General features: G+C 37.7%; 1 protein-coding gene and 1 non-coding gene across 4 annotated transcripts in view; one reads left to right on the top strand and one right to left on the bottom strand.

The window, feature by feature from the left end:
* TERF1 (telomeric repeat binding factor 1) overlaps window positions 1–13,190 on the top strand; it is a 37,347-nt gene extending 24,157 nt beyond the window's left edge. For 2 of the 3 annotated variants that reach the window (XM_077876579.1, XM_077876578.1), the window contains 2 exons: window positions 4,181–4,281; window positions 12,015–13,190. In XM_077876579.1, the coding sequence (XP_077732705.1) occupies window positions 4,181–4,281; window positions 12,015–12,191 (278 nt within the window). In that variant the 3' untranslated portion in view covers window positions 12,192–13,190. The remainder of the gene's footprint in view (window positions 1–4,180; window positions 4,282–12,014) is intronic. The other variant, XM_077876580.1, reaches the window with a different exon arrangement.
* Window positions 13,191–16,057: 2,867 nt separating this feature from the next.
* On the bottom strand, window positions 16,058–16,162 carry LOC144300710 (U6 spliceosomal RNA). The gene has a single exon (XR_013367514.1). It is a non-coding gene; the product is annotated as a U6 spliceosomal RNA (small nuclear RNA).
* Window positions 16,163–19,521: the final 3,359 nt, after the last annotated feature.

The raw sequence follows: 19,521 nt of genomic DNA, 5'->3' as shown, positions 1-19,521 counted from the left end.
TATTTATTTTTTTACATGTTAACTTTAAAACACATTTACATTTTGAACTTTATGTAAATGCTGTTTCATAAGAAGTCTATCATAATCTATATGATTCCTCCAAAATGAAGAATAAAGAATATGAAATGCTTCAAGAGATTGGCTAGGCTTGCCTCTGTAATCATAAATTTAAATTTTAGACTGTTGATTATCTAAAAAGGGCGATATTAGCAAAAAAACAAAACAGCCCTCTCCTACCAATTCCCAATTTTTCTTAGTTTTATTTTATATGATAAAAATTTGTTGAATTCTCTTTACTAGTCATAATTCCCAAAATAATTTAATCTGTATTTAAATTGATTTCATGCTAGTTACTAACCTTTGATCATCATGTCCCCATTCCTTACCTCTTGTTTGGCTAGATTTTGTTTTTAAAGATAGATAGATGATAGATAGATAGATAGATAGATAGATAGATAGATAGATTATTGATTGATTGATTGGTAGACATAGGCAGCGTCACAGGAGGAGGGAGAAGCAGGCTCCATGCTGGGAGCCCGACGCAGGACTTGATCCCGGGACTCCAGGATCGCGCCCTGGGCCAAGGCAGGCGCTAAACCGCTGAGCCACCCAGGGATCCACTGGCTAGGTTTTTTAAAAAGATGGGATTATAGGTTCTATAATTTCTAAATTCTTATATTGCTGGGAAGATCTATTATTTGGAGGGAGTTGAGAAAGAGAATTTATTGGCTCCTATTTAGAAGTTCAGAGGTACATTACCTTCAAGTGTGGCTGGATCCAGCAATTCAGTCATTCACCTCAGTTCCTGCTTCCTCTATCTCTCTCAGTAGTTGATTAGACCTGCTTCCTCTATCTCTCTCAGTTCTACTTTCCTCTGTGATGGCTTCCCCTCTAGGCAGACTCTTCAGGTGGCAACCCCTGACAGATCCATACTCTTATCATCACTAAGGTGGAAGATGCTCCTTTCTTTTTTTTATTGAAGTATAGTTGACATACAATGTTACATTAGTTTTGTGTGTACAGTATAGTGATTGGACAACTATATATTATGCTGTGTTTACCCCAAGGGTAGCTAACCATCTGTCCCCATACAAGATTATTACAATGCCATTGACATATGGAACTATGCTGTACCTTAAGTGTATACTGTTTTTTGCTAAAGAAATTTGGCTAAATATAATATTCTTTGGAAATATTTTTCTTACAACTTTGCAGATACTGATCCATTATATTTTGACTTTATGAGTGCTGCTGTGGACAAGTCTGATGTCAGCCTTTCTTCCCCTTTATATATGAGTTGCCTTTTATTCATAGATTCCCAGGTCTTTTTTAATATGTGCATTTAATGCTATAAACTCCCCTTTAATTACTGCTTTAGTTCCATCCCAAAGATTTTGAGATGTTGTTTTTTCATTTAGCTCAAAATATTTTTTCATTTCCCTTAAGACTTTTTTTTCTTTGACTTACAGGATACTTAGAAGCTGTTTGTTTAATTTTGAAATATTTAAGGGTATTCCAGATATCTTTCTATTATTGCTTTCCAATTTAATTCTGTTTGGAAGAGAATATACTTTGTAGGATTTTTTTTCTTTCCTTTTTTTAAGATTTTTATTTACTTGAAAGAGAGAAATAGAGAGAGACAGCATGAATGGGGGGGGGGGGGATGGGAGGAGAAGGAGAAGCTGAGCCAGGAGCCCAACATGGGGCTCAATCCCAGGACCCTGGGATCATGACCTAAGTCGAAGGCAAACACTTAACTGACTGAGCCATCAGGTGCCCTGGATTTCTTTCTTTTTTTAAATTTAAGATTTGTTTTATAGTACATGATATGGTCTATCTTGGTGAGTGTTGATATGCACTTGAGAAAAATGTGAATTCTGTTATAAATATGAGGTCAGGTTGATTCATAGTGCTGTTCAGATTTTGTGTATGCTTGCTTATTTTTGCCTACTTGTTTCAGCAATTACTGAGAGACAGTATTGAAGCCTCCAACTGTAATTATGAATTTCATTGGTAATTATTAATCTCTGCTAATTTATTTCCTTTTTTGCTATTTTAGTCCTCTAGCACCTGCTTAAACAGTTTGCAGTATGAACATCTCTGTTCATAATTAGTGTGGTTTCCATTTTCCTGACTAGAGTCTGATCAGCATGTATGGTCTGTTCCTGCAACAATACCATATTGTCTCAATTACTGTAGTTTCATTATAACTCAGTATGCGATAGGGAAATCCCCTTCATCTTACTGTTCTTCAGGAATATCTTGACTATTCTTGGTATTTTGATCTTCCATGTTGTCAGGAAAAAACCGAACTTCATAGAAGATTGCAAGCAGAAAAACTGCTACCACTCTGTAGGTGCCAAAAGTAGGCAATACGACTTAATGAGTCAGAGCAAAACAGTAGCATGGCATCAGAATAGTTGTGCTGGTTTCTTTATCCTGAGTCCCATAGGCAATACAGTGGCCCCAGATAGATGCTGTACAGGCAGATAGGTTGTACTATATCTTAGAAATTTGGTGTTAAGGGCCTACCACTTTTTGAGTAAGCAGCAAAACAGGAGAGCAAACTAGCCAGTCTGCTCCCTGAGAGAGTAGTTACATGGTGGTCAGGCTATGGTTCCTTTGACCTACTTAGGTGCCTATTTGACTATAAAACTGCTTAGTATCAGGAAACAAATAAGCCTTGTACATTCAGCAAAAACTGCAGGGATGCTCAGGGCCAGTGGTGGACTACTCACAACACATATAATTTTAGAATAATGTTAAGTTCTACCAAAAAACTCTGTTGAAATTTTGATTTGAAACTGTGTTGTAATAATATACTTTTCAGAAAGAATGGACACAGTTATTATATATTAGTGTTAATTATAGGCTTTAATTATATTAAGTCTTCTATGCATGAACAGAAGTATATTTCTCTATTTAAATTGTCTTATATGTATTTTCTTTTTTTTTTTTTTGTATTTTCTTTTGTATTTTCTTATAATGTGTAGTATATATACACATACACATAGTAAAGCTTTAAAATTTACTAGATATACACATCTTTACCACTTTTACATGATTTATCTCTAAGAATATATTTTTTGTTAGTATTGTAAATACTATCGTTTATTGTCAATATTTTAACTACTGCTAATGAACAGAAATATTATTGAGCTTTGTTTACTGATCATATTTATTCATGAGAGAGAAAGGCAGAGGGAGAAGTAGGCTCCATGCAGGGAGCTGGATGCAGAATTTGATCCCTGGTCTCCAGGATCAGGCCCTGGGCTGAAGGTGGCGCTAAAATGCTGAGCCACCTGGGCTGCCCAACAATTTTTTTTCAATACTTAACTGTTTTCTTTTCAGTTACAAATACATTTTTATCTTACTAAACTGACTATGAATAAGAAAGGAATGAAAGAAGGGCTGTCTTCTTATACTAGGTCAAATACTCCTTAAACATCTTAAGAAAATTTCAGCAATCCTATGTGATAAATATTATTCCTTTTTTTTTTTTTTAAGATTTTATTTATTTATTAATCAGAGAGAGAGGCAGAGACACAGACAGGGGGAGAAGCAGGCTCCATGCAGGGAGCCTGACCTGGGACTCAATCCCAGGTCTCCAGGATCACACCCTGGGCTGAAGGCAGTGCTAAACCGCTGAGCCTCCCGGGCTGCTGTACTATTCCTTTTTTTTAATAGATGATGAAAAAAGGTAGGTTCTTCTGGAAGGTGAGCTAACTTGTTTGAAGACCTATAAAAGAATCAACAACATTCAGTACCACCTGTGATTTTCAGAAACTGATCTTTGCATTGTACTATGCTGCTCCCAGATTCAAAGGGGAAAAAAATAAGCAGATAGAGTTCTATTTATTTATTACTTATTTATTTATTCATGAGAGACACAGATACAGACAGAGGGAGAAGTAGGCTCCTTGCAGGGAGCCAATGTGGGACTCGATCCCCAGACCAGGATCACTCTCTGAGCCAAAGGCAGACGCTCAAATGCTGAGCCACCCAGGCATCCCAGTTGTTTTTTGGGTTTTTTTGTTTGTTTGTTTGTTTGTTTTTAGATAGCTAAATACTAGATAGGAATTTCATGGTAACCTTTAAAAACATCCCCCTTTTTTTTTTTTTAAACATCCCCTTTTTATTATAATTTGGAACAGTTTTTGATAACTATTTCTACTTTTAGGAGGAAAGAAAAGATTCAGACAAACCACTGAAAACAGGAGAAGACCTGTTTTGAACAGTCACCCAGTAACTTCTAAAAAACTTCAATCTAGGAAGAAACAGGTATTTATTATATTTAATAATAGTGGACATTAACGATGATTATTTTACATCATTTCTGCTCAACTCTAAAAGATCTTAAATGTAAAATGTTTCCACTTCACTGTCTTTGATTTTGCCATGTTAGATTAATTGACCAATCTACCTGTTCAAATTTCCAAAAAAAATATTTTCACCTGTATTTTTAAAATAGCCTTAAGTTGCATATTGATAATGACATTTATTTAGAATTACTACAGTACTATCATAGGTCTATTTATCAATGTAAATTGGGACTTAAATCCACCTTATAAGCTTTTATATTCATATCTTCTGAATAAGAATCCAATTTAAATAAGGTCCTTCTGTGCCTTAAAAAAAGAAGAAACCATTTGATAGGGGATTTTTCTTTTCTTTACTTTACTTTTCTTTTCTTTTTTTAAGATTTTATTTATCTATTCATGAGAGACACAGAGAGAGAGGGGCGGAGACACAGGCAGAGGGAGAGAAGCAGGCTCCATGCAGGGAGCCCGATGTGGGACTCGATCTAGGCATTCCGAGATCACGCCTTGAGCCGAAGGCAGATGCCCAACTGCTGAGCCACCCAGGCGTCCCCAGGGAATTTTTCTATTCAGAAAGTTCAGATGAGTTAGTTTTAGGACTTCATTTCTGCACTCAGTGATTTTAGTCCTATGCCATTGGTCCAGTGTTTCAAACCATTGTTCCCTGTAGTTTATCTAGTTTTCTAGTTGTTTATAGCAAGTGAACAAATCTAGTCCTTTTCTATCACAGCTAGAAGTTGAAGGTGACTCTACTTTTTTCTTTTTTTCTTTCTTTTTTCTTATTCTCCTTTAAGGATTTTTACCCCCCTTAGATGGTTCATGTTCAGACGCTGGGGCTAAGGTCAAATTCCAGGCAGTTCCTACTTCTGATTTGCTTCCTGTAAATACTGCTTATCCATATGATTCCTTATTTTGCACCACCACCTTTACTATTTAGAGCAACTGCATGATGAGAGAGTTTCCTGCTCTTGCACACCACAAATTCAGGCTAGGTTTTCTTTACTCTGCAAAATTGCACATCCACAGGCTTTCTCAGATCTCTAGGCAGAGTGGCTCTGTTCTGCTTCCTTGCATACCTTCTGTCAGTTCACCAATAGTGTACCCCTTCCACCTATATTATGATTCAGATCATAGGGGTCTTCTAATTTTTGTAAGAGTTTGGGATTTTATTTCTTTCCTTGTTGCTGTTGGGTGAATTCCCAAAGGAGAATGGGGAAATGCCGACCATATGCTGCTATATATGCAGCCAAAAGTCTTACATATTTTTTTGTCTTTGAATTTTTACTTTGAATATGATGTGCCAAGGTGTAGATATTTTGGCATTTGTCCTACTTTGTTTCTTTGGAGTTTCTTGTGTCTTGGCGTCTGTCATTAATTTTGGAAAATTCTCAGTTGTTATTACTTCAGTTCTTTCTTTTATTCTCTTTCTGATGTCCCATTATCTATAGGCCACATCTTTTGTAATTTTCTCAGAGTACTTGGCTGTTCTTTTCTCTCTTTCTCTCTCTTTTTCTTTCATTCTTTTTATTTCATTGCTTTCCAGTTTGGGAAGTTTCTATTTTTAGTTTCAAGCTCACTGATTCTTCATCCATGTTTAGTTTGCTGATGCGCCCATCAAAGGCATTCTACATTTCTGTTACTGTGTGTTGATTTCTAGCATTTCCTTTTGATTCGTAGGGTTTACATTTCTCTGCTTACGTTTACCTATCTATTTTTACATGTTGTCCATTTTTTCCATTACAGCCCTTAACATTAATCGTAGTTATTTAAATTCCCAGTTTGATAATTCCAAAATCTCTCTCATAGCTGAGCCTGATGATGCTTTTGTCCCTTCAGATTGTGTTTTTTTCCCTTTTAGTGTACCTTGCCATTTTTTTGTTGATAGCTGGACATGATGTATCAGGTAAAAGGAATGGCTGTAAGCTAACCTTGGGCATAAGGTTTTATGTTTGTGTAGCTCAGAGGTAGGCTTTATTTACTACTTGCTCTAGTCCATGTCAGAGGCTAAAATTTCCTTATTTTTGTCTCCCTTGCTGTCTTTGGTTTTCCCTGGTCTCCTTAGTAAGGACCTGAGATGGCTCTTTCAGCTAAGACCGTTGATTTACAGGAACCTAAATAATATGGTATAATGAAGGAGGAAGAGAAGAAGTATTCTATAGTTTTGTGTGATTTTCTGATTCTTTTAGTGAGTTTGTGTCCTAGACTAAAGCCTTCATATCTGCTTCTCAGCTTTTATTTCCCCCCCCCTTCAGTCAGAAAGGATGGCTAGAAGGGGTAAAAGTTGGGCATTTCCCTCCCATGATGGAAGGGTGGAGGGAGCTGGAGTTAAGTGGAGATGAGTTGGAGTTGTGGCCCCGCTAAGTCTGGACATCTGGAGTTTTTTTTTTTAACTCAAGCTTGTCCACAGTGTGCCTCTATCAGTTCATCCATCATGGTTAAGTTTTCTGTCAGTACTGGTTCCAGCTGTGAGCTTCTGTTCCTGGTAAGCTGGGTTTCTCTGTATCCACCTTTATGTTTTTCTAGTTTTGTGGCAGCAGTTTACCTATTGATGTTAGTTCTCTGACAGATCTACAAAGAGTTGTTGACTTTCAGTTTGTTTAGTTTTTTTCTTGTCAGAACTGGAGTAATATTTGCAAGCTTTTTATATGTCAGTCCCCAAACTAGAAGTCTCTGCCTCATATTTTAATTGATTTTTCCCAGTAGTTATTCTGGCAACAATTCTCGTGAGTTTGTAGGTGTTATTTAATAGACGTATATTAAAAAACAGTTTCTCTCTCTCTCTCTCTCTCTCTCTCTCTCTCTCTCTGCATTCAAAACAAAATGTGGGTAATCAACTATGTAATTTAGAATTAGATTATAGGTGATACTGTCTATCACTGCTTACCATGCCAAAAAAGATTTCTGTGGCTATCACAAGTGTCTCATTTTATTTTCTACTTTCCTCTGTTGGCTTTTTGAGTAGGACTTTTTTTTCAGATGAGTAACAGATTTTATCTTACTTTGTGTTATTAACATTTTGATTCTTTAAAAAATGTTTATTGCACTACTCTGTACCTGATTAGATAATTTCTCCTTGCTGTATTTGTCTGTTAAACAGATAGGTATTTCTACCAGCTTCATCACAGTTCACTGAGACTTCCTTTTGTAAGTTTATTCTATTAAAGAAGAAAAGTAAATGTTTTTCAAGAAGAAAGACTTTTTTCCCAGAGATAGTATATGATGGAAATTACTATATAACTTTTTTTTTTTACTATAGATAGTATCACTTTAGGCATTATAAACCATTGTTTTTTCCTCTGAACAGCATTAAAGATGATATATAATTTTCAAATATAAGTTATATAAAACCTTTTTAGCCTAGGAAAGAAAAAGATTGGTGGTTCTTTTTTTTTTTTTTTTTTTTTTTTAATGATTGGTGTTTTAATTTGTTATATGTTCTTTGTATCTTTTTGGGTTGTGGGCTTGACCAGGGTTGTTATTTTTTTTGTTGTTGTTGTTGATTCTATTTTTAAATTTTCAAGAAAAGGAAGACAGAAAAGCACAAAAAGCACAGGTTTTTTTTAATATATCCTAAAATATATTATCTTAAATTCTTTGTTAGCTATGTGATATTATGGATGGAATCTACAAGAGTCAGCAAAAGAGTAGACTCATGAAATTGTGCTACCCTGACATTTTCTTTCTGATCTGTCACTGATAAGCCAAATGTGTCATCCAACTCCTTTCTTGAAAGTAGGAGTTGGCCTTTTTAAACTTTTAATATTTTTATTTTTTATTGAAAGAACGCACCTGCAGGGGCAGGCAGGGAGGGGAGGGGCAGAAGGAGAGGGAGAGAGAAAATCTTAAGCAGGCTTCATGCCCAGCACAGAACTCCATCCAGGGCTCGATCTCATGGCCCTAAGATTATGACATGAGCCCAAATCTAGAGTCAGGTGCTTAACCAGCTGAGCTACCCAGGCGCCCAGGCCTCTTTAAACTTTTAAAGATTGTGTTATTATTTGGTTATATGATCTTGTTCCATATGATGTTTTTCAAGACACTTACCTTTAAAACATAGATGAAATTAAGATTCCAAACATTCATAACAAAAGAAGGCATAATCACAGAGTAACAATATATCAAATTAAAGTTGCTCTTTTTCAATAGAAGAAAACATTAAATACTTAAAAATGGTAGTTTTCAGTTAACCTTCACTTGACAAAATTATAACTAACTTCTAGGTCAGAGTTTGGCAAAGCTTTTTTATAAAGGGCCAGGTAGTGGGTATTTTAATAGGCTTCCTGGGCCGTAGATAGTTTCTATCACATTTTTTCTTTTTTTTTTTTTTTTTTTTCTCCTTTAAAAGCAACCTTTTAAAATGTAAAAGCCATTGTTAGCTTCTGGACAGTACAAACAGCCTGAGGCTGGATTTTGGCAGTAGCTTGCTACCTTTGCTGTATGTGATCCACTGGAAAATACTGCTTAAACTTGTATCCAGGAACCTAAGATTCAGGCAGAGAATATTATTTATTTCTTGCGATAAATGAGTTTTTGTATTGTATCAGATATCATCTGTGCACTCTTTAATAGTAATTAGCTCATATTCAAACAAGAAAATTATGGTGTATATATGAAATTTGCCTAAACTAAGAACTACTCTTTAAAACTGAACAAAACTGTAGCAACTTCTACAGTTGGGGACAGTAAAAGCAGTTATTTTTTTTTAAGGTTAGCCTAAGTAGCCCCTGAAATGTTACATAAAATTTTGTAACCTTCACTTCTCTGTGAGATGGATCCACAGCTTTGATTATATCCTCAAAGATCTAATCTGTAAGTCCATTTCTCTCTTTTAAACTGTTCACCCACACGTGGAAAAATTTACATCTCTTTTGCTTTAGCATCAGTGACAAGCAGTGGATTGAAGCTTGTAGGAGTGGTGACTGAGAATTGGGCAGGTTAATGTAGACCATCATATGAGCATGTCTTCTTTCTTTTTGTCTAGAGATCAATTAGCCATGTACACTAGGCACTCAGGAGACAACACATTTGCCAAGACAAGCATCGCAAACAAGGTTTAATTATGGTCACTTCCAGTTTTATGGCATTGAGCCATTTACAAGTCTTCATCTCAGGTCTGTCTTCTGGAAGCCACCCTGAGTTCTTTTTAAATAGTGCATCAGATTAGCGGAGTAGGAATTTTTTTAATTGTACTAAATACACGTAACAAAATTTATGATCTTAACCATATTAAAGTGTATATAGTTCAGTGGCATTAAGCATTCATATTGTTGTGCTACCATTACTACTGTCCATCCACAGGACTCTTTTCAACTTGCAAAACAACTATATCCATTAAACAATAACTTCCCATTTGCCCCTCTCCCATGCTTCTGCCAAACACCGTTCTATCTCCCGAGTTTGACTATTTTAGGTACCTCTCATACAAGTGGAATCCTATAGTATATGTCCTTTTGTGTTTGACTTCTTTTCACTTAGCATAATTGTCCTCAGGTTTCATCCATGTTATAGTTATGTGTCAGAATTTCCTTACTTTTTTTTTTTTTTTTTAAATTTATTTATGATAGTCACACAGAGAGAGAGAGAGAGGCAGAGACACAGGCAGAGGGAGAAGCAGGCTCCATGCACCGGGAGCCCAACGTGGGATTCGATCCTGGGTCTCCAGGATCGCGCCCTGGGCCAAAGGCAGGCGCCAAACTGCTGCGCCACCCAGGGATCCCCTAATTTTTTTTTTTAATTTCCTTACTTTTTAAAGCTAAATGATATCTCACTGTATTTATATACCATATTTTGTTTATCCATTCATCCATCAGTGGATAACTTAGTTGGCTTCCAAGTTTTGCTTACTAACACTGTTATCAACATGGGTGTTGATACCCATGGATTTCTCTTCAATTACCTGTTTTCAATTCTTTTGGGTATATGCCATAAGTAGAATTACTGGATAGCATGGTAATTTTAATTTTTTTTTTGAGGAACCACTATTCTGTTTTCCATTCTGGCCACACAATTTTTATTCCTTCCCGCAGTACATAAGAATTCCAATATCCCTGCATCCTCACCAACATTTAGTTTTTCTCTGGTGCTTAGATTTTGTTTTTTTGGGTTTGTTTGATGGTAGATGTGCTAATGAGTGTGAGGTAATATCTTGTAGTTTTGATTTGCATTTCCCTAATGATAGTGATGTTAAGCATCTTATCATGCAATTACTGGCCATTTGTGTATGTTCTTTGAAGAAATGTCTTCTCAAGTCCCTTGATCATTTTTTATGTCTTTGTAGTAAAACATACATAACAAAATTTATCTTAATGATTTTTAACTGTATGGTTCAGTGGCATTAAGTGCATTCACGTTGTTGTGCAACCAATCTCTATATAACTTTTTCATATTGCAAAACTAAAACTCTGTACCCATTAATTCCTCATTGTCCCTTCCCATCTCCTGGCAGCCACCATTTTACTTTGTTTCTGTGAGTTTGACTATTCTAGATACCTCATGTAAGTGAAATCATACAATATTTATCTTTTTGTGACTTGATGATGAATGGATTTTTAAAGAAAATAGGAAATTCAACTGGGGAAACTAATCACAGACACAATAAATAAACACTCACATAATCATTTGCTCCTTCAGCATGTCAGCATAAGGAATAGGTTAGTTGGTCTCACCTGTAGCAAATGCCAACTATCAATAACTTTTCTCGGTGTATGGTACTAGCTTGATTTTTAAAAATCTTCAGCCATTTTTCTCCAAAATAAAATGTTTTGAATTCGTCTGATTAGTTATGTTTTCAAGAATCTGTTTTAAGGGGATGTCTCGGTGGCTCAGCGGTTGAGCGTCTGCCTTCAGCTCAGGGCATGATCCTCAATCCAGGATCGAGTCCCACATTGGGCTCCCTGCGTGGAGCCTGCTTCTCCCTCTGCCTTTGTCTCTGCCTCTCTCTCTGTGTCTCTCATGAATAAATAAACAAAATCTTAAAAAAAAAAACTTTCAAAAAAAGAATCTGTTTTAAGGAAGATTTGAGGTTTATGGCTATGCGTACTTTGCCTGACATAGAAGTGGGTTTTCTCTGGGTTCCTTAAAGAAGTATTAAATATTCATAAGTTCTGTTTAGAGATACATGGGATTAAGAAGTATCATCTGGGGGCTTCTATGTGGCTCATTCAGTTGATTTTCCAACTCTTGGTTTCAGCTCAGGTCATGATCTCAGGTTTGTGAGATGGAGATTGAGCCTCAAGTTGGGCTCCTCCATCGCTTAGCAAGGAATCCACTTTTCTCCCTCTACTCCTCCCCTCACATGTGTGCGAGCATTCTCTCTGTCTCTCTCTTTTTCTCTCTAAAATAAATAAATCTTTTTAAAGGGTGAGGGACGCAGAATACCAGTCTCATGACAGTTGTAGAAAAGCATCTAAGAGACAATGTAGGCTTAAAGTCTGATAAATTGGGTTGGGTTAGCTCTACAATTGTGTAGCTATCTGATCTTGGGCAGCTGAGCCATACTGTACTTAGATAAAATGCACGGTAATAGTAAGGACCCTGAGAAATCTTATAAGCTCTTATAGAAATCTAATACATATATGCAAATTCTTCCATACTTAAGAAACTAATATCACTTTGATTTTAAACAATTGGATTTATAGTAAGCATGTTCTTTAAAGAATTGTTTCTGTGAATAACTGTTCTGCATTTTATCAAAAGGCATGGCTTTGGGAAGAAGACAAGAATCTGAGATCTGGTGTGAGGAAATACGGAGAGGGAAACTGGTCTAAAATACTGTTACATTATAAATTCAACAACCGAACAGGCGTCATGTTAAAAGACAGATGGAGGACTATGAAGAAGCTAAAACTGATTTGCTCAGACAGTGAAGACTGAATGTGTTTGTAAAAGCTTGATGAAAAGACAGTTAAATATTTTGATCACTGCATTTTCTTTGAAACTTCGTGGTCATTGATGTATCTTAAAATTTTTGTCTAAAGCATTACAGTATCATTATGGTATCACTTTAACTAAAACGGAGATTATGCTGTAAGAGTAAGATTAGATCCCGTCATTGCATTCTTTAAGAATCTTTTTCCTTTGGTAAAATGTAAATTTGTTGAACCCTGGTGCTTTCAGTAACCCCATCCCCAAATCCTATTCCAATTAAAAGGAAAAAAAAACCTGGTAAAAGAAAAATTATATTTATTCCTATTAACCCATTCCATGTCTGTAGGCTAACCTCACCTTTGTAAGACACATTAAAGTGAAGTTTCTCTAAGACTTGATGATGGCCTTAATAGATTAGTTACCAATGCATTTGTTTATAGAATGTTATATGTATGAGGTAATCCATACATAAGTAGTAACATATTTAAGTTTTTCATATAGAGGAGAAAACTAAAATAGTAATACCCATAGGAGGACAAAATTTGTAATATTACCAAAAATAGCGTCATGTCTCATTTAGGTACATTTAACTTTCTTCCAGTGTTAAAACTTTGACAAAGATGGTTTTAAATCTGCATTAACCTGGTGTCATAAATACCAGTTTCTTTGATTTTTTTTTTCTGTATTTTCATGTAATACATCAATATTGGGTTTAAGTAATATTCTATAAATGCTGCAGTTGGTATTAACCATGATCATTTTGATGTCTGTGGTGATTGTTAACTAAGGTTAAATAACCACCCATACCTTACTTAACAATGTTGAGTATTCATCAAGATTGTGTTCTTTAGAGAATTTAGTCACTAAGAATTATTTAGCATTTTGAGTTACATGTGCTTTATTTAATGAGTGGAAATACTGATGTATTGGTGTACAAAAGTAAATTGTAAATGGTAGTTTATAATTTATATTTCATTTCTTAATAAAGTTGCATATATTACTTTCCCATTGTTCCTGAACTTGTCTTATACACGTAGTTAACAGAATTGTGGATAATTATTATATGCTTCCTGACTCCATCTATCCTGTTAGTTACTGTCACTGTTTATTACAGACATTTTGATGGTTAGTGCCAAAGCTAGCGATGTAAACCAAAATGGACCTGTAAGTAAACCTCATACCATAAATACCATAAATCATCAAATCCTAAGTTTCCACTAACTGCGAAATGCTCAATTATTTTATGTGCCACTAAAAAAGATCAGTATAATTCTATAGTACGATGCTTTCTTGAGAATTTTATTTTACTTATTAAAAGAGCTATTTTAGATTTATCTAAAGATAATTTCTATCATTTATGGATGCATAAAAATCAGTTGAATAATGTGCTTCTAAAACCTCCTCATCCTAAATCTGAATCTTCTGAATTACTTTTTTAAATTAAAATTTTTGAGATAGATAGTTGTAGATTCACATGCAGTTGTTAAGAAATGATACAGAGAGGTTCCTTGTACATTTGTTCCTCTGATTTTTTTTCCCCTCAGTATTCATAAAACTATAGCATATCACCATTAGGATAGTGATACAATTCACTAGTGTTATACACATTTCCCTAGTTTTACTTGTATTATATGGTACGTGTGAATTTATTTAGTTCTAAATTTATCACTTGTGTAGGTTCATGTATTCACCACCATAGGCAAAATGCTGAGCAACTCCAACACCACAAAGATGCCTCTTGTTGCTGTTCCTCTCCCTCTTGCATCATTCCTCCACCCCGTGGCAGCCACTAATCCATCCTCCATTTCTAAAACTTCATCTTTTTAAAATGTGACATAGTGACATGACCAAAAATGGTGGAGTAGTGAGCACCAAAAACTTTTCCCTTTACTGAGACAACTATTAAGTTGGCAAAAGCTTTTAGAATCTAATCTTTGAATCTCTGGAATATAATAAGAACCTAAAACAACTGGAGCAGCGCTTAATAAAGAGGCAGTACCCTCTTTTGTAAGACATTCTTGGTGTGGCATGACTGTGCCAGAGGGGCGCTCTGTTCTCACATTGTTGTGTCTTGACCAGTCTGGCATTTCCCTGAGGGTTTAATTCAGAAATTTGCCTTTGTTTTACCCCTCTCTGAGCTATTGAGGCTTTAAAACTATTACTTACAGTTGCCTAGTGTCAGACATGGTACACACACCGGAAATCTGGGGAGGAAGATAGATGGGGGGGCAGGGGGTTGGAGTAAAGGGGCTTTGAAGGACTCTTGAGTAAATCAGGGAATCCAGAAGGCCACACACAGGCCCAGAACTGCACAGTCTCAGGAAAGACTTGAGAGGACCCTAGGCCTCCACCTCTGATCTTTGCGCTTCCCAGGTACAGGGGGTGAAGGATAAGGTGGAATTGTAAGTGATCCAGCTCCCCGCTGAAAGAGCCCCAACTCAGCCAATGTGCAGAGGCCAGGAGAATACCTTGTTTTCTTTTTGACTAGAGAGACATCTAAGGAAATGAAATAAAACTCTAGTTTGGGGGCTTTTTTCTTTCAATTTATGGATGTACCTTTGTTCATATATGCAGTAACAGACGATCATGTCACATTTATTGTATTGCTGAACACTTGAGTTGTGGAAATAAAAACCACCCCCCCCCAAAAAAAAAAAAAAAAAACACCCAGAAATGAGGACAGGCTCATTCAGATTCAGATCTTGTTATAGCAAAACATGACCACTTGTGTTCTGCAGAGTTGCAGGCAGAAGTCTGTAATGGGAAAGCTTTATAATGAGAAACAAAGCTGCAGGCATGTTCTGATTGGAGATCAATGGCAGGAGAAAGCTGGAGCCTGGCCAGCCAGCAGCAGGCATGGAACATGATTGTTAGGGGGAACATATTTGGCTCTCTGGTCCTGAGTCTGGACAAAAAGTCAGGATGTTAGCAGTCACCAAACAAATCTTGACCATTCTGGGTAGTTAGTTGGCTGCAGGGGTTTCATTTGGCGACCTAAACTGGTTGCTGCAGAGGTCCTGAGTCCGTTTGTTGTCATGTGAGGTCTACCCATTGTCCATTTTTATATTCAGTCTCAGCTGTTTCAGTTTATTGCTGCAAGGCTTTTCCAATTTACATGAAGTCTAATATTAGGAATGATACTAACCCTTAAATAGAAAACTTCTTAGGTATATTTGTAATCCCTAGAGCAACCGTTTTAAAGAATGCATATTTATAGCCAACAAATTAAAATAGAATATTAAAAATTATTCAAGTAATCCAAAAGAAAGTGAAAGGTGGGAGGAACAGGAAGCAAAAACAAACCACAGGGACAAACAAAAATTGGTGCACCAGAATCCAACCACATCAATAATCATAATAAATGTCAGTGGCCTGAGCCAGGGGTTGGCAAGCTTCTAAAAAAGGGCCAGATAAAATAGTTTAGGCTTTGTGGGCAGAAGGGTGGGTCAGGTCTGCTTGGAATACTAAATGTGTGGGTGTGGCTGTGTTCCAATAAAACTAGATTTACAAAAACAGCAGGCAGCAAGATTTAGCTTGTAGGCTGTTGTTTGTTGACCCTTGCCTTTGAGTTCTAGATTTTGTTTTCTTTAAAATATGTAGGTCTCTGTTCTGGTAAGCAGTTACTTCTGAAACTGGGAATGTCTTTTAGTTCTCATTTTTTTCCTCCAGGTTTGAAAATTCCCAAGTTTAGATCTATCCTTTTTTTTTTTTTTTTTTAAGATTTCATTTATTTATTTGACAGCACAAGCAAGGGGAGTGGCAGGGAAAGGGAGAAGCAGCCCCCTTCCGCCCAGCAGGGAGCCCAATGTGAGGCTCAATTCCAGGATCGTGAACCAAGCCCAAGCCAAAGGCAGATGCTTAACACTAAAGCCAACCAGGGCGCCCCTAGATCCACTTTTACGTGTCCTCCTTTCACAGGGGCCATGCTAATCTCCGTATCCTTCCAATTTTAGTATATGTGCTGCCAAAGCAAGCACTAGATGCACTTTTATTTTTTTTAAAGATTTTATTTATTTATTCATAGACACAGAGAGAGAGAAAGAGGCAGAGACATGGGGAGAGGGAGAAGCAGGCTCCATGCAGGGAGCCCGATGTGGGACTTGATCCCGAATCTCCAGGATCACACCCAAGGCTGCAGGCGGCGCCAAACCGCTGCGCCACCAGGGCTGCCCACTAGATGCACTTTTAAAGTAAATTGGCCATGTGGGGTTTCTAAAGACCAGCCTGGTGATGAGAATTTGGGGTGCACATTCACAGGACAGCAGACTGGTGACAGCCTTGATTAGGCCAAAGTAATGTTCCCACAGTTCCCTAGGGAGAAGGGGACTGTTTTGTATTTACTTCCAGTTCCACCTTCCTCTGAGAATACAGTCTTTTGGCATTCTTGCTTAATTATACCCCACCTTGGCCTTGGGCTTTGCATTACACACACACCCCTCCCCGTGCTGAGGAAGAGAAGACCAAAAAGGAACTACCAACCAAAAGGCACCCCTCTCCTGCCGAATGGTGGAGCACAGCCTGCTGGAGGTGAAGAAACTCGGTGAGTACAGGTCTGTAAAAGCAGTCCACCATTACTGGGCGTTGTGGGGACTATGGAGAGGCGTCCTGACATGCAGCTGGAAGTCCTCCCGTAGCTCCCTCACTCTTAATGGGGCCATAACGGGGTGGGGGGTGGGGGTGGATTTGCTGTCACTATCATTCTAGTGACTCCAGCACCCTCTGTTGATAAAGCGTAACCCCAACGTCAAGAAATGTGTGCAGAGTTCCAGCTCCAATACCACAAAGCAGGGCAAAGAAGGGTTTGCAGCTGAGAGCCAAAAAATTGTTTTGGTTTGGTTTGGTTTCTACGCGCCGCTCCCCACCACATATACCTTCATATGTCAGAACGCTTTAATATATTAAAGCAAGCCCTAATTTCAACCTCTCCTGTGTCGAAAGAACAAAAATAAAGGGACAATTTAACCTAAGAAATGTGATGGTTTAATAATCCACGCCTCTCAAAGGAAAATACTTCCAGTGTTTCTGTTTTTTACAAGAAAATTGTTTAAAGAATGCTTTTCCTTGCCACTTGGGTCCTAGAAGAGCTCACATCTGTTTTTATCTTTATAAATGTGTGAGTGCTTTGCTTTGCGTGGATTCGAACTCTTGCAAAACCCTGATGAGGAGGCAGAGGAGTAATAATACTGATCAGCGAGCGTCACAGAGGAGGAATCAAGCTTCGGTTACTCTGATTGCATTGGCACAATCGCCCTGGTGACAGCACGTATATTGTACCTGCTCATGTCCCGCAATTAAAGCTTTATCAGGAAGAAAAAAAAAAAAAAGAAATCCTCTTCCCTCTTTAGTCCGCGAATGTCGATGTCCCTCATAAAGCCCGGCTCCGTGTTCTCAGTACCAGTGGAACTTAGCAGCTGCAGCAGCAAATGAAATGTGCAAGAACTCCTCAAAATATGCCTGGGATTGGGGTGTGGTTTTCACTGTCAAGTATTTTCTCATTATTTCAGAGATGCTCTTTTAAGTTTCTCTAATTCTAAGGCTTCCTACCATTACCAAGTGGTTAAAAACAACAGTAACGAGTTTGATGAGTTGTCCTACAAATGAATCCTACGATGAGCCCTTTTGCTTCTGCTTCCATATCTTGATGACCTACACTTGGCTGTTGCTATGATGGTAACTGCCCGATATGATGCATGAGACATTTAACTCCCCTTCCCTCCCGTGCTCCTCCTGAACTTCACACAGTGAATGAAGCTGCTTCTTTGAGTTACTCTTTTTTTTTTTTTTTTTTTTTTATGATAGTCACAGAGAGAGAGAGAGAGAGAGAGAGAGAGAGGCAGAGACACAGGCAGAGGGAGAAGCAGGCTCCATGCACCGGGAGCCTGATGTGGGATTCGATCCCGGGTCTCCAGGATCGCGCCCTGGGCCAAAGGCAGGCGCTAAACCGCTGCGCCACCCAGGGATCCCCTTTGAGTTACTCTTATGCCATCGGCTTTATCCTTGACTCTCCAGTGTAGGATGAGGAAATTAGGGACCCTGACCTCAGCACTTAGGCTCTCCCCAGCTTCCTATACTCTCCTAGCACTATTACATGGCCAAGGGTTCTGTTTCTTTGGTTTGTTTTTAGCATTCAATCTGACAATTATAATGAAATATTTTGCACTTTAGATACAGAGTAAATTTTTTAAATTTTTTTCAAGATTTTATTTATTTATTCATGAGAGACACACACAGAGAGAAGAGGGAGAGAGAGAGAGGCAGGCTCCATGCAGGGAGCCCAATGTGGGACTCTATCCCGGGACTCCAGGATCATGCCCCGGGCAAAGGCAGGCACTAAACCGCTGAGCCACCCAGGGATCCCCCAGATACAGAGTAATTCTTAAAAAAATCAGAAACCAATAAGCCTGTATCATGACTACTCAGTATATTATTCACATTGGATCCTAGAAGCATGAGTAACTCAAAGTTAACTTTGTATTATAAATTCTTGCAACTTAAAAACCTGAAGGTCAATTGTATTCTCCCTCTCTCTCTCTCCCTCCATTCCTCCTCCTCCAATAGCTCAAATCATGGCATGTTTTAGTTCACTTCGCATTTTGACCATACTTATATTTTCAATTTTTTCTTGGAATTTTTATTTCCATTTTCACTAAAGTAATCCATGTTCATAGTTTTAAAGGTAAAATCGTTGCACATGGCTTAAAATGGAAAAAATTCTTCCCTTCCACTGCCTTTCAATTCTCCCTAAAGAATGAGAGATCATTCTGAACTCTCAACTCATTTCTCAAGTATTGATTTTTTTATTTAATAAAAATATGCTCATACTGCTGTTTGTTATTTTCTGGCTTGAGGTATTAGATTATTGACCCCCCAACCCCCACTGTATAGGATGAGGTTTTAGGTCTCTTGCATGTTCTTCTCCCAACCCCCAGAAACACACACATTGCAGCAAAGAACCTCCTCCCAGTTCTTCTAGAGTATCGGTACCCATTTTTTGGTTGTATCAATAATCAGTGTTTGTGTTATAGCTCTGTGTGTACCCATCAATTATCATCTCCAAATTCTCTGACCCAGCTGAAAATCTGAGTACACTAAAATATGTCAGATATCCCGTTGATTTCATTGTTTTCTTGGTGACCTCCTTCGTCCTGCTGTCATGTGTCTGGCTGTCCCCCAGGCCTGCTGCACAGCCATCAAGCTCACATGTCCCTTCTTCTTTCTCCTGGGGATCCCAGTCATCTCTTCTGAATTGGATTTCCTATTTCCTGGGCACTCGTTTATGGTTTATACCCTCATTTAGGTAGAGCACCTCTCCCTGTACCTTCTCAAGAAAGGATGC

Source organism: Canis aureus, chromosome 28, assembly GCF_053574225.1.
Source record: "Canis aureus isolate CA01 chromosome 28, VMU_Caureus_v.1.0, whole genome shotgun sequence".
Classification (NCBI taxonomy): Eukaryota; Metazoa; Chordata; class Mammalia; order Carnivora; family Canidae; genus Canis; species Canis aureus.
The sequence above is the reverse complement of the archived record's forward strand: the minus strand, read 5'-3'. Positions and strand labels throughout refer to the sequence as shown.